This window comes from Dendrobates tinctorius, unplaced genomic scaffold (genome assembly GCF_039654945.1).
Source record: "Dendrobates tinctorius isolate UK_male_01 unplaced genomic scaffold, ASM3965494v1 ptg000211l, whole genome shotgun sequence".
Taxonomy (NCBI): domain Eukaryota; kingdom Metazoa; phylum Chordata; class Amphibia; order Anura; family Dendrobatidae; genus Dendrobates; species Dendrobates tinctorius.
In genome coordinates this window covers 23688308-23703778 of record NW_027361878.1, presented here as the reverse complement: position 1 = coordinate 23703778, position 15471 = coordinate 23688308, and the positions used below count along the sequence as shown (strand labels likewise).

Sequence of the window (15471 nt, the reverse complement as noted above, 5' to 3'; positions counted from 1 at the left end):
GAGGATTTTGGAGACCTCGGCTAATGCCAAGGAACACCGAGTCCCTCCCTGGTGGTTGTCATATGCCACCACTGTGGCATTGTCCTTCTGGATCCGGACTGGCAGACCCTTGAGAAGCTTTTCCCAGTGAAGTAGGGACAGAAAAATTGCCCATATCTGTAGGACGTTGATCGACAGAACAGCTTTTTGCGCCGACCAATGACCCTGGACGGTCAGATGATGAAACACCGCTCCCCAGCCGAGAAGGCTGGCGTCCGTTGTCACAACTTGCCAGTGGACCGGAAGGAAGGACCAGCCCTGGGAGATGAGCGGTGATGTCAGCCACCAATTGAGGGACTTTTTGACACAGAGTCTGATCGGATGATGCAGGGAAGAGACAGACCTGTTCCACTGCGACTGGATGGCCTGCTGAAGCGGTATTGAATCGCTACCATCCTCCTAGAACAGTCATGGCTGTACGGAATGACGTAAGCCGGAGGTCGTGCAGCAAGCAAACATCCCGCCGTAACAGTATGCCTAGAAACACAAGGCGTGTTGGAACAAGGCAGGACTTTTTTCCTGTTGAAGATGTACCCGAATCGGAACCGGGTGTCGAGAACGATGGTTAGACTTTCGTGAGCCTGGGGCAAGGATGGAGCATTGATGAGGATGTCATCGAGGTACGGAAAGAGCACGAGACCTTTGAGCCTCAAGATGGCCATTAACGCTGTCATATTCGTAAAAACCCTGGGAACAGTGGTGAGACTGAATGGCATGGAAACAAACTGGAAATGCTCTCGATGTATCGAGAAGCGCAGGGACTTCTAATGTCCTAAGAAGATAGGGACATGCAGATAGGCGTCCTGAATGTCTATGGAGCACAGGATTTCCTGCCCCTCCATGGAAGCGATTACTGATCGAAGAGACTCCATCCTGAAATGTTGCAGATTCTGTAATTTGAGATCCAGAATGGGCTGAACCGCGCTGCCCTTTTTTCGGCACTACATACAGGTTTGAGTAGAAACCTGTGAAGTGTTCAGTTTCTGGTATGGGTACAAACACCCGCAAACTGAGGAGAGAGGCGATGGATGCAAAGAAACCCAGGACTGAAGTGGGGTCTCTTGGAGGTCAGGATTCAAAGAAGCGATCCCAGGCCGAGAAACAAATTCTCTTGTATCCTGAGGATACAACCTCCCTGACCCAAGCGTCTTCCATCGAGACAAGCCAGACGTCCCTGAAGGAAAGGAGACGGCCGCCCAACGGGGTGGTGCGCTGGGGTTTTGTCGACAGTCATGCAGCGGTAGACCTTCCAGGTCTGGACCTGGTGGATCTACCCTTGAAGGAAAGGGAGCGCCAGGAAGGAGTGGGCCTAAAAGAAAACCTTCTTCCTATCTTGGCACGCTTGCGGTCTCTGCTGGTTGGAAAAAGGTCGTCGTTGCGACCTGATGGAAGGGCCGAAACTGCCATCATGGAAAGGGCCGACAGGGTTCGGACTGGGGAAGAAGAGAGCTTGTGCCCCCAGTGGCGACTTTAATAATCTGGTCCAGCCTGGTGCCGAAGAGGCGCGATCCCTGAAAAGGTAGGCTGATAAGGGACTTCCTTGATGATAAGTCCACCTGCCAGGCCTTAAGCCAAACTGTACGCCGAAATGCAACAACGTTGCTGGACACCTGAGCAGCGCAGGACTGGGTATTCTTCCTCTCGCGGATCACCTAAATACGCATCTGTGTTAGAGATTTTGGGGTCCTGCCGAACAGACATATGAGGATACGAGGTGGCAGCACACGCAGTACTCAGTCTCTGCGTGGGAGTACAGATGTGACCGTTCACACTGTATCCCTCCAGTACCTGAAAAGGAACGACGCACATTAGGAAGATATGGGTCTCAAGAGAGACCCGTGTCCACCTCCTACCTGACACTAAGCAAAACTGATTAATTTACTGCAGTCGGTGGGGTGTATACTGCGGAGGAGGAGCTAACTTTATGTGCATAGTGTCAGCGCCTCCTAGTGGCAGCAGCATACACCCATGGTTCCTGTGTCCCCCAATGAAGCGATGGAGAAATACGGTATATAATGGTGTTTTGAAGATTCTTTTGTTTAAAAACGATGTGTACAATTTTTTTTTCTTTTTTTTTTTACAATGCTATTTTAACATGGGTTTTTACATACAGAGAACTGCTATATGTAAAACCTCATGTTAAAATTGCATTGCATACGCATGTCATACGTAAAAATCGCAGGGAAATCGCATTACACTCGCCTGAACTTTTGATCCTGAAATCGGACCTTTTTTTTTTTTTTTTTTAAATCGCAAATGGGGATGAGCCCTTAGTTGGATATTGGACCCTCCAGTTGTTTTAATTAGTACCACTTATGGTACTTTTCCAGCCTTATGTTAACTGGGCCCCAGACAAAACCTTAGCGAGAACACACGTTGGTGAGTTTCCCTACAGATGGGTATATATCCTTATTGCTGGATGGCCTGTTATGCATATTGTCTGGATGTGTGTTCTTACTAGTGCTCACCAAACTACTTAAGAATATATTTCAGTCATGGTATGATTGTAACTAAACAGCCCAGGTATTACCTCTATAATGTAATGGCCACCTTCCATGCATATATGTACTTTAGATAGTCTTATCAGTCATATCTGTTTTTCCCCCTTTTTAGTTTTTAATCACTAATAAAAAGGTTAAAAATGTATTTGTGTCTAGCATATATTAATCTGCTCTTGCTTGATCTTCCTTATTTAAGCATTGAGACACTACCTGGCTGGTTTTTGCCTTGTAGGATTATTGCACTTATAAGGAGTCATTCAGTATTTGGTCAGTATTTTACATCAGTATTTGTAAGCCAAAACCAGGAATTGGTGAAAAATGCAGAAGTAATGATATGTTTCTATTATCCTTGTCCTCTGAGGGTTCCACTCCTGATTTTGGCTTATAGATACTGACCAAACACTGAATATGTGAATGTGAGCCAACTCTGACAACTTGTTTGAGACGTGTTTCTGCCATCAATTTCTAAATGAGTTACCGTAAGCTTTTCTAATGAAATGGAAAAATGTCCAACGTTCAACTTGTGATCTGCTCTATGTTCTGCTGTGAATTAATTATCCGTTGTCTTCTGAAACAATCTCGCAATGGCATTGTGCCACGCTGACTCATTCATCTCGTCTCCATGCCAGACAAGGTATACCTGTCTGTACGGACTGAAGGCGAGAATATGAACGTTACACAAGAAGCCACTTAGGAGTGAAATACATACTTCATACTTGAAATGCTGGAATAAGTAACTATCAGCTGATGTAGTAAACAATATATTTTTTATATTTATTTCATTTTCCTTAGAAAAACGATCCACAAGTTCAATTTGGCAAAAACACTAGTCAAACATGCCCTGGTACCGCTGTTTTTCCTTTTCCCGGGAAGAAGTGATGGCGGAGTCTACAAGTTGTACATAACGGCGGATGTTTTCATCTGCAAAAATAAAACTTTATATTAAATATAAATTGCAAACTTAATTGAAGTTTAATGGAATCAGTAAAGAATAAATATTTCAGTATATTAACAATATTAATCTTTTATTCCATGGAGCTGTAAATGTATGTGGTGTGAAAAGCTAGGGGCAGCCATAGCTGCGCAAAGGTTTCACCTATATGATTTCTGGATGCCTTAATTGGGTTCAAAAATGGGATTTTTCTTCTTGTGGGCTATGTTCACATGCAGCTGCATTCAAAACTAAGGTATTGAGACATTTTTGTTGAGTATTATTTGGTGCTGATTACACTTGTGATTAGCTTACAGTTCACGTTTAATAAAATTTGTTTTATTCACCAAATAAGCAAATGCTCTCTCGTTTCTTTCAATAAGTGAAAAAATTGACACGCTACAGATTTGAAAAAACCCCCCACTGAATTTGAGAACTATAGTCAGGAAAAAAAAACAAACAAATATAGCAAGCATGTGCAGGAGATTTTGAAATCTCAGGTTTTGCTGGTACTGTAAAATGCAGCTTTTATGGAAAAAAAAAAAAAAAAAAAAACGCTGTGTGTGAACATAGCCTAATGCCGGGGTCACACTTGTAAGTGCAATGTGAGAAACTCGCCTCAATACCCGGCACTGCCGCTGGCACTCATGACCGGAGTGTGCGGCTCAATGTCTTTCTATGCGGCTTAACGCTCCGGTCTGAACCGCCGGCAACAGTAACAGGTATTGAGGCGAGATACTTGCACGAGTTTCTCGCATTGCACTCGCAAGAGTGACCCAGGCCTTACTTTGTTTCTAGCATGTAGCAAAGCTTTGGAATGAAAGAGGCGGCTGGAGGCCAAACTAAGGATGTAGGGGTATAAAAAAATAAAATTAAATAGGATCTTAACATCTCATTTGCCTATTCCAGGCAAAAGCCACTTTCCCATGGTCAGTACTTAGCATCATTATTTTTAAGTAAAAACTACAAGTAGAAAATACAAAAGAAAATACTAGAAATATTTACGCTTACTTCCATTTTGCACCTACTAATAGATTGTGCTTACAACCATCGATGAAAAATAGTAACTTATGAAAGCGGCTTCCAGGGACAATTTCACAGGAATCCAGCCAACATCAGTAAGCGCTCATTCAGATGTCAGTTTTTCTCATACGGGTGCCCATCTGTGTTTTTAATAGCACACATACCAGTGATAATTCTATAGGCATGTTCATGGGTCAGATTTTTTCCTATGACCAAGTGGTCAGTTTAAAAAAAAAAAAAAAAAAAAACGGAGATGTGTCCGATTTTGAGCCAAGGGTCGGATCAAAATCGACAATGCAAGTCTAAGGGTCCGGGAAAGAAAAATAGAACAGCACCCGGATGAGATCCGAGTACAGTGTGATTTTCACAGACTGTCAAAGGAAAAGGTGGAGAAACGTTTTTTTTCCTCATGTAAGAAAACAGCTGATGACATTTGGATCAAAATATTCGGTCTGTTTTTCTCATACGTGAGAAAATCAGACTTATGAATGAGGCCTTAATGTGTAGGAGGGAAAAAAAAAAAAAAAAAAAAGAAAAGGAATCCAAAAATTTGGAAGGACATATAAGGCAAGACTCACAATTGTGTGGTCATTGGCTTGCCGCGGATGAGAGCACGTTTGGCCGTATGGCAGGCCATACTGCAAGTCAGCACCCTAAGGCTATGTTCACACATTGCGTTTTTGAGGGGGTTTTTTCCCCACAAGCAAAACCTGCTCTTTAAGCAACATCAAAAAAGCAGGTTTTGCTTAGTCTTTGCTGCATTTATTTGCAGTGTTTCTTTTTACCGCGTTTTTGTCAGGATACATTTGTTGGTTGTGCTTGCTGACAAAGTAATAAAGTATAGTGCCTAAAATTTTTTTTTTTATTCAACTTCATCAGGTTTTGGCACCAAAACCTGATACCTGCGTGTTTTTGTTTTTTTTGCACCACCCATTGCTTACAATGGGTGAAAATTGTTGCAAAAATACTGAAAGTGACATGCGGAAATTTGCAAAAATGCAGCCCTTTTACAAAACAGTCAGAAAAAAAAAAAAAACAAGGTGTGTGCAGGAGATTTCTTAAATCTCAGACTTTTCTGGGACTGTGAAACACAGCTGAAAATTTGCATTAAAAAAAACGCAACATGTGAACATAGCCTTATCCTCTTCCTGATGTAGGACATACATAAACGTTTTACATCAGGTGTGGGCATAGGGAGCAGAGCCTGCTCCATGCACGATTTGTGCCAGCTAACAGGAAAGACAAAATCTAGCTCTGATTGCTGCAGTTTAATCACATTGGCCTGGAAAAACATGTTGCCACGTTATTTTTGTCAAATTTAAAAAATTATAAATAAAGGCAAAATTACATTCCTTTTCACTATATCACTCCAATTAATTTGTTTTCCTGTACATTATATGGTAAAATGAATGGATTCTATAAAAAACTACAAATTTTACAGAAAAACAAAAAAAACAGGATTTTTTGGGTTGCTTACCATAAAATCAGTTTCTCGGAGCCTTCATTGGGGGACACAGAGACCATGGGTGTATGCTGCTGCCACTATGCACAAAAAAAGGTTAGCTCCTCCTCCGCAGTGTACACCCCACCGATCGGCAGGGAATTCCTCAGTTAGTGAGAAAGCAGTAGGAGAAGTAACAGAATAGATTGAAAACAGAACAGACAACTCAACTGTAAACAACCAACAAACATAACAGGAGTTGTAGAACATGGGAGGGTGCTGTGTCCCCCAATGAAGGCTCCGAGAAACAGATTTTACGGTAAGCAACCCAAAATCCTGTTTTCTCGTTCGCCTTATTGGGGGACACAGAGACCATGAGATGTCCCAAAGCAGTCCCTGGGGTGGGAAAACAAACTTCCATCAGGCCAGCGGACTCACCACCGCAGACTGCAGAATCCTCCTACCTAGGCTGGCGTCCGCCGAAGCGTAGGTGTGGACTTTGGTTCACATATTTGTGAAATTCTACAAAGACCAGGTTGCAGCTTTGCAAAGCTGCAGCGCGGAAGCCCTGTGGCGTACCGCCAAGGAGGTACCCACTGCCCGGGTAGAGTGCGCTCTGGTCCCTGGAGGAGCCACTCGATGCTTAACTCGGTAGGCCTCCAAAATTGCCGATCTGATCCAGCGAGCAATAGTGGCCTTTGAAGCTGGGTGACCTTTCCGCGCCCCATCTGGAATGATGAAAAGAGACTCTGTCTTTCGCAAGGAAGTGGTCCTGGATAGACTCATCGCCCTGACCACATCCAGCTTGTTCAAGGACCGCTCCCGAGGAGGAGTTGGACTTGGACAGAAGAACAATATCCTCATTGAGGTGGAAAGAGGACACCACCTTAGGCAGGAAAGAGGGCGGAAGCCGCAGAACTACCTTATCCTGGTGGAGTACCAAAAAAGGGGAACGGCAAGAAAGAGACTCCAATTCCGACACGCGCCGGAAGTGATGGCCACCAGAAAGGCTACCTTCCAAGGAGAGAAAGGGAAACATCCCTGAGAGGTTCAAAAGGAGGACCTTGCAGAACCTCGAGAACCAGATTAAGATCCCATGGATCTACGGGCACTCGGAATGGAGGAGCCGTGTGAGCCACGACTTGAAGAAGGGTTTTGACCTGAGGACGGGAGGCCAACGTCTTCTGAAATAAAATGGACAGCGCCGAAACTTGACCCTTCAAAGAGCTGAGGGCAAGCCCCGCATCCAGCCCTGCCTGAAGTAACGCCAGAACCGAAGGGCGCGAAAAGCACATGGTGCTAGGCCAATGACATCGCGCCCAAGTGAAATAGGCCTTCCAGACACGGTAATAAATTTTGGAAGATGATGGCTTTCTGGCTCGGATCATAGTATGAATTACTCGATCGGAAAATCCTGCCCGTTTCAAAACCTCGGTCTCAACAGCCACGCCGTTAAATTGAGCGACTGAGAATTGGGGTGGCAAATCGGGCCTTGAGACAGCAGATCTGCCCTGTCTGGAAGCTTCCAGGGGGCGTCCGCGAGAAGATTGACAATGTCCGCGAACCAAGATCTTCTGGGCCAATTCGGGGCGATGAGAATGACTGGGATTCCTTCTGCTTTGATCTTCAACAGTTTGGGAATAAGAGGCAGGGGAGGAAACAGGTAGGGGAGTTTGAACTGCGACCAAGGAACGGCCAGAGCGTCGACGCCCACTGCCATAGGGTCTCGAGACCTGGATACAAACTGTGGGACTTTCCTGTTGAGGCGAGACACCAGCAGGTCTACGTCCGGGGTTCCCCATCGACGGCAGAGCAGATGAAACACCTCCGGATGTAGGGACCACTCTCCCGCCGCAAGACCCTCGCGGCTGAGAAAATCGGCGGCCCAGTTGTCTACGCCGGGAATGTGTACCGCGGAAATTGTCGGCACGGAAACCTCTGCCCAATGAAGAATCTTGGACACTTCTGCTAGGGCTGAGAAACTCAGTGTCCCCCCTTGGCAGTTGACATATGCCACCGCTGTGGCATTGTCTGTCTGAATCCGGACAGGCAGGCCCCTGAGGAGCCTCTCCCAGTGAACAAGAGCCAGATGAATCGCTTGTATCTCTAGGACGTTGATCGGCAGAGCTGATTCCTGAGACGACCATCGACCCTGAACAGTGTGATTGCGGAACACTGCCCCCCAGCCGAGGAGGCTGGCATCCGTTGTTACAATCTGCCAGTGAATGGGAAGAAATGAACGTCCCAAGGAAATGAGAGGCGACGTCAACCACCAGTTGAGTGACCGTTTGATCCGGCGTGAAAGACGAACAGGACGATCCAGGGACAGAGCCGACCTGTTCCACCTCGACAGGATGGCGTGTTGGAGAGGTCTGGCGTGAAATTGGGCAAAGGGAACTGCCTCTATCGCCGCCACCATCTTTCCCAGGACCCTCGTGGTTGTTCGGAGGGACGGAAATCATGTGATCTGCAGCGATCGTACATCCTGCTGCAGGGAAAGAATCTTCTCTTGTGGGAGAAAGACCCTTACTCGACGAGTGTCGAACAGTAGGCCCAGAAACACAAGACGCTGAGTAGGAACCAGACAGGACTTTTTCCTGTTGACGATCCACCCGAAATTGGAAAGGGTGTCTAAGACGATCGTCAGACTTAGGCGAGCCTGTTGAAAAGAGGAAGCTTTGATCCAAAGAGGCGCACTCCCTGAAAAGGCAGATTAGTAAGAGACTTCTTAGAAGACAAGTCTGCCTGCCAAGCCTTGAGCCAAATCGTACGTCGGATTGCCACTACGTTGCTTGACGCCTGAACTGCGTCAAGCAGAAAGCAGATAATCCCCCGTATGGGAGATCTGACTGGCGAGATCGGCCAATCGCTCTGGTTGTGCTTTATCTAGGATGCCCTTACGAAGATCCTCTGCCCAAGTAGCTATGGCCTTTGCTGCCCAAGATGAAGCAAAGATTGGACATACCGCCGCTGAAGCCGCTTCGAATGCAGACTTTGCTAGGAATTCTATAATCCTATCATTAGAATCCTTTAAAGACGCCACACCTGAAAGCGGGAGAACCGTGTTATTAGAAAGTCTGGACACGGGTGGGTCCACCGAGGGAGAAGCAGACCAGTTGTCCGTGAGCTCTTTGGCAAACGGGTACAGCACGCCAAGACGCTTTCCTCTTTGAAAGCGTCTGGTCAGATCTTCTCTTTCCTTGGTAAAAATCTTTCCAAACTCGGAATGGAAAGGAAATACCCTGGAGGGTGTTTCCGCCCATCTGAACGAAACCTCCTGATCTGAGGATTTCGCAGGGGAGTCAATGTCGAAGGTATGGTGAATCGCTGCAATGAGGTCCTGCACCTTAACCTTCATATTCGCATCCTGGTCCGAATCCAGCTCTAAAATCCCCTCAGATGACCTGTCCGAGAACGCTTCACCTGACTCGGGAGAGGAGGCCCGGGAAGGAGGCTGCTGAGAAGGGCTATGTGGTGAGATAGGACGAGGAGAGGATTCCGGCTGGAGATCCTGCCTGGGTCTTTTGCGACTAACACTGGCTGGCTCAAATGGGATCTCTTGAGACCTGCTGGACCCTGCAGAAGTGTCCACGGGCAACTTATCGAGAACGGCTACTACGGACTGAGACACCCTGGTGAGGTCTGCCACTGATTGTGATATAGACGAAGCCCAGCCAGGCATGGGGGGTTCACTCTCACATGGGGCCATAGATGGCTCCTGAGCGGCGTCAGGTTGAATTGGATTGCTGCAGTCTAGGCAGAGGGGAGTGGACTGACCTGAGGGAAGTTTTCGATTGCAAGAAGAACATGCAAAGAAATTGACTAGAGTGCAGGAGGGAGCCGTAGGGCGGGCACGATCAGATTTAGACTTAGACATAGTGAGTAACTGAGGTAGTGCCGGGAGGTTGGGGGACAGAAGGTAGAGAAGGGAAAGTCTGCAGATGCAGAGCTACTCACGGTCCGGTGACCCCAGAGACGATGCTATCTGACTTGTCTGCAGATGCAGGTCCTAGCGAAATCCGGCTGACAGGCCAAGAGAGCAATATCCGGCTGACAGGCCAGGAGAACGGTGTCCGGCTGACAGGCTGAGAAGATGGCGACCGCCTGAGAGGAACGGAGAAGACGCGCGCTTCCAGGGGAAGGGCGGAGCTAACCGCCGGGCTGAAAAAGGCACCGCCCGCTGGCCAAGAACAGGCTGGGGTGCAAGAGGAGAGCGGTGGGAGGACCTGGAACGGGCGGGAGAGAAGCCCGCTTAGTAGAAAGGGGCGGGGGGCGTGGCCGCGACGCTGAAGTAGGCCCGATTTGAAGCCGGGGCCTAAATTAATAGCGGCGGCCGCCTGTCAGCATGGGGTCGGCGCGGAGGTGCCGCAGCATGAGCGCTGCCGCAAAAAAAAACCTGCCAGGGGAGAAGGAAACAGTTGTAAGAAAGCGGAGGCTGCCTGGAAGTGCAGGATGGCCGCAGGTGTCCGCAGCGCTACCGCATCCCTGCTCCAAGGGGAACGCTGCGACCGTGCCGACTGAGAGGGAGGCGAGTGGGCCCCAATACTTACCCCGTCCCGGGCCCGGATTCCTGTTGAATAAAGGTACCTTGTTCCTGAAGAGTGTCTGTGTCTCGTCCAACCGACAGGCTCTGGTAGGCGAGTGGGTGGGAGACGGACGACAAGGACCCTTTGAATCGCTGACACGTCTTCGTGTTGGCGTCCGCCAGGAAGGCTGCTGGTCCTGCCGCAGAGAGCTGCGAGGATACGGGGTGGCAGTACACGCCGTACTCACAGACTCCATGTGGGAGTAAAGATGTGACTGTTCACTCTGTATGCCTCCGGAAAAACGACGCACAACGAGGTAGATATGGGTCTAATCAAAGACCCGTGTCCACCTCCTACTGACACTAAGCTAAACTGAGGAATTCCCTGCCGGTCGGTGGGGTGTACACTGAGGAGGAGGAGCTAACTTTTTTTGCGCATAGTGTCAGCCTCCTAGTGGCAGCAGCATACACCCATGGTCTCTGTGTCCCCCAATAAGGCGAACGAGAAAATGAGCCTTCATGCAGATAGGTTGACAGAAAAAGTAAAAAAAGAAGAAAAAATGAAAATATTTGCTCTGAAGGGAAGAGGTTAAACTGCGTGAATAAGATTGTGACAGACGTAGAAGGCTGCCAATATGAAAAGAAAATGCTGCGGATTGATCTCACCTTTGGGTTGATGTGAAGCAGCTTTAGATAAGTAACTGTGAGCAGTTGTGTAGTCTTGCAGATGATAGCTGGAGACACCAGCGCGGTATAATGCCTTTACATTATGTGGCTGGATTTTTAGGGTCTGTAGACTACATTCATAAACACGTTGATATTTTGGAGGCTGATTCTGAAGGAGACATGCTAAAAAAAAAAATAAATAAACCGGACAAATGGTTAAGGGTATGTTCACACTGTCTTTTTCAGCCTGTTTTATTTGTTTTCTTTTAAGCCAGTTGGCTTAAAAAAAAAAAAAAAAAAAGTCAAAACATGCATTTAGAAAACAATCAGAAAAATGGTTCTATTAATTTGTATGGGAAAATAACGCGCTGTCCATACATTCAGGCTTTTGAACAGCTTTTATACACTTTCGTTAAATGACATTCTTCAAGCGTCTTCCACTAATAGGACGCTCAGTACTAAAGAAGGGAAGCTTTTTTTGAGCTAAAGTTTTCTTCATTGTTTAATGGATAAAAAAAAAAAAAAAAAAAAGCCGGAAAGCGGCAGTAAATGAATGCTCAAAAAACATTACAAGAGAAACCTTTAAAAAGTGCTCGGGAAACTACAAAAAAAAAACAAAAAAAAAAAAAAAAACTAAGAAGGAAGATGCTTTGGGTGTACAAAACTCATGAGAAAAGGAGTGATTTTTGAAGAGTTTGCATAAAAGATGCAGTGTGAACATGCCGTGAGAATGGACAATTTTGCATTTTTTGGCAATTGCCAGTTTTTGCTTTTTTCTCAGTTTGATGTAGTACCTGCTAAATTATTATAACAGTCTGCTTGAAGATTTTTCAGTGTCTGCAATTGCTGAGGCGTGAGCTCCACAGAAGAGGGGCCGAGTCCAGACAAAGGATTACGTAAATGAGGATCTAAGCTACGGAGCTGGAGGAGGGCGCGATGATACAGACTCACAGCCTCTCGAATGCGATGTTCGGAGTAGCACGTGTTGCCCTGAGACTTGTATAAACCTGCTTGTGAGAGGCGCTGTTCAACAGATACATCCTAGGAAGAAAAGAAGATGAAGAGGGTATGAAAATACTGATCACACACAAAACAAGAGAATATCACCAGTAAATAAAAGTCACAACAAACCTGGAATAAAAAACAAAAAAAAACAAAAAAAAAAACTTCTGCTTCCCTCCAAAATAAACTACGAAACTGTAGAGATGGGGGGGCTTTTGTAGGGGAAAGTGCCAAATTTTGGAAAAGTGGGCAAAGCGTTGCAGGATTGGGGAGTTGCTGAACACAACTGACATTCATCATATTATTCACAGCAAAAATTGCAACAGAAATGTGCTCCAATACTCTGACCAGGGGACATTTCTTACACTGGAGTAAAAAAGCTGAGATGCACCACATGTATTAACAGGCACACATAAGCGAGTTTGGCGCATATTACTCCAGCGGGCCCTCCAAAACTGGTCTACAGAACTCCAGTCTCAATGGCTCAGGCTACGTGCACACTGGGGGCCAGATTCATCAAAGCCTTCATGCCAAAATTTAGATGCTACTAAAATTTGCAACTTTTCATATCAGTTACTTCCAGCTCCGGCTACAAAATGGTGCGATGACGCAACTTGTCCATTTCATGATGACCTGTGACGTTTCGTCACCGGAGTGAGATTTCTGGTATATTGTATGGAGGATCTTGCCACTCCACAGACGCTGAAAACTCATGAAGAGACGTGCACCTCTTCAGGAATAGGGAAAGTCTGACTCCACCAAGATGAGTGTGAACAACAATAAATCGGGGGTCTTTTTTTATTTTTTGCTGAGTTTTTGGATCAAAAACTGGCTACCTGCACACAAAGTCTTTATTGGGCAGCTTCCGCATCAACCACCCCATGAAGACCTTTTGAAAAACATTCAAAAGAATGTACCTATACATAAAAAAAAAAAAAAACACTTCGCTGTGCATAGGGTTCAGTCTTTATTTTTTTTTTTTTTTATTATCCCTGAATTGGTTTAAAGAAGAGACAGAAGACGGAGCAAGTGCACGGCAAGATCACTGTGATATGGGGCAATGCTTCATTTGGATTCTATGTGGAATCTGCTTGAAACAGAATTTGTGTGCACATGCCCTAAAAGAAGTATTACAAAAATACTGGTTAAAAACAAACAAAAAGAGCAGACAAAAACAAAGTGCTCAGGAAGCAACAAATAGAAAAAAGTGCTTCAAAAAGGGACAGAAAGTGTCAGAATGTTCTGAAATTCGCATTTTATTTCCTCTCATAAAAACATGTCTAAAACACTTGAAAAACTATTCAAAACGGTGACAGAAAAAGATAAACTTCCCTAAGGTAGAGATTAGGTGCAGAGATTTCTGGATCTCTTGGCAGGAAAACCGCTGAGCAAAATACCGGCGCTTTTTTTTTTTTATACATGTTTTTGTTGCAGATTTTTCCCAGCTCATTAATACGGGTGAAATCCGCAGCAAAAACGCTCAGGCTATGTGCACACGGTGCGGATCCTGCTACGGATTCGCAGCGTTTCAGGCTCTGCGGGTCCGCAGCAGATTTAGGTGCGTTGTACAGTACCATTGCTTTCAATAGTAAACTGAAAAACGCTGTGCACATGCTGCAGATTTTTCCGTGCAGATTTGCTGCGTGTACAAATCCGCAGCTTGTCAATTCTTTGTGCGGAATCCGCAGCGGTTTCACACCTTCTCCATTGTAGAGGTGTGAAACCGCAGGGCTAAACTGCAGGTCTTTTGACCTGAGAATTTAACTGTGGATTTTTCCAAATCCGCGTGGAAAAATCTGCAGGACCTAAAACTACGTGCGCACATAGCCTGAAAGAAATCGACACACTGCAGATTTAGGGTGTGCACAACACGTTGCGGATTCGTCTGCGGATCCGCAGCGGATTTGGCCCTGTGGATCCACAGCAGTTTTCCATGGGATGTACAGTACCATGATATCCTATGGAAAACAAAAGACGCTGTGCACATGCTGCGGAAAGTTCCGCACGGAAACGCAGCGGTTTATTTTCCGCAGCATGTCAGTTCTTTGTGCGGATTCCGCAGAGTCTTTACACCTGCTCCATTCTAGGAATCCGCAGGTGTAAAAAACGTAGGCGAAAGCCGCAGGTAAAACGCAGGCAATTATTACCAGCGGATTCTGCAGAATCCGCAACGTGTGCACATACCCGTAAAACTCTTAGGAAAAAAAAAAATAAGCAACGTGTTCATGAGACGTCAGGACTCTCAGTCACTTTCCTGGGCAGATGAAAAAAAAAAGCCATGTGATAAATCTGCAATGTGTGAACAGGCCCTAAAAGTGGAGCATTTTCATAAGTGGTTTTCCGATAAAAAAACTCACGGCCCAGAAAAGACACTGTGTGCACATACCCGACAATGTGAACACAGGATTTTTGGAGTTGGGCCACTGAAAAAAAAACCCCCACACCTGAAAGACTCTTCCTAATCACTTCCATAGTATAACCATTCTGAGCTACATGTTCAGCCTCCCCCCTCCTCCTTTCCTGCGTTTGTCAAAACCTGAAGCATCTCCTGAGGAAAAACGCTGAAAACAAGGCTCTGTCTTATCAATAAACTAGTTGTTACTTATAATAACCAATCACAGCACAGCTTTAATGTTCCAAGCGCAGAGTATGGAATGAAAGCTCTGCTGTGACTGGTTGGGCTCTTTAGCTGGAGACTGCTGCGCGGTCGGGTGGGTTTGTGAGAACACTACCTGCTCAGCCATACTGCTCCCATGCTGCGCCCGCCCGCACCGTTCTCTGCCCTCAGCCGGGAGCCGATCACGTGACCCCCGTATTTAAATAACTTTATTCATATCTCACAGACACTTGAACACGCAGCAATAATAAGACGCGGGATTAGCCTGCAGGCCGCATTACTTCTACATTATGACAGAACATTCTCCATCTTTAGCTTTCCCCCCTCCCCACACATCATCCATTTCGGAGCGTTAGCTTTAGGCGTGGCGTGCCGCCCCTTTCTGTACTCGCCAGCACTGGTGTCACATATTTCACCACCTCGTGCCGCTTAATGATTTCATATTTTAAAAAATAAAATGATTGAATGTATTAAAACGTGCTCTAATTTAGACAAAAAAAAACCATAATCCCGACCAATGAGAGGCTGCTACGTCAGCGCACATCAACTGCCAGTCAAAAAAACAGGCGGGAACACGAGACTCAGTCACGTGAAAAGAAACAGCCAATGAACGTGCGCCAGGGGCGTGACATTTCTTCAGTTCACTTATTATAGGTCCAAACATTCAATGAATTTGCATGAACCGCTCGGTTTATCCAATCAGATGACAAAACGTTAAGGGAACGC

General features: G+C 46.1%; 1 protein-coding gene across 1 annotated transcript; it reads right to left on the bottom strand.

The window, feature by feature from the left end:
* Positions 1–3290: 3290 nt before the first annotated feature.
* On the bottom strand, positions 3291–15016 carry TTC9C (tetratricopeptide repeat domain 9C). Its single transcript, XM_073554629.1, has 4 exons — positions 14861–15016; positions 11921–12167; positions 11127–11309; positions 3291–3461 (listed from the first exon to the last, which is right to left on the bottom strand). Exons 1-4 carry the CDS (start codon positions 14870–14872, stop codon positions 3367–3369), a joined length of 537 nt encoding a protein of 178 aa, XP_073410730.1. The 5' UTR covers positions 14873–15016; the 3' UTR covers positions 3291–3366.
* Between the last annotated feature and the right edge of the window lie 455 nt (positions 15017–15471).

What these genes read in the sequence shown, in the direction of transcription:
- TTC9C (XM_073554629.1), bottom strand. An exon ending in CTGTTATAATAATTTAGCAG is followed by an intron (nt 11,310 to 11,920) that starts GTACTACATCAA and finishes TTTTTTTTTTAG; the next exon opens with CATGTCTCCTTCAGAATCAG. An exon ending in TGCTTCACATCAACCCAAAG is followed by an intron (nt 3,462 to 11,126) that starts GTGAGATCAATC and finishes TTATTTTTGCAG; the next exon opens with ATGAAAACATCCGCCGTTAT.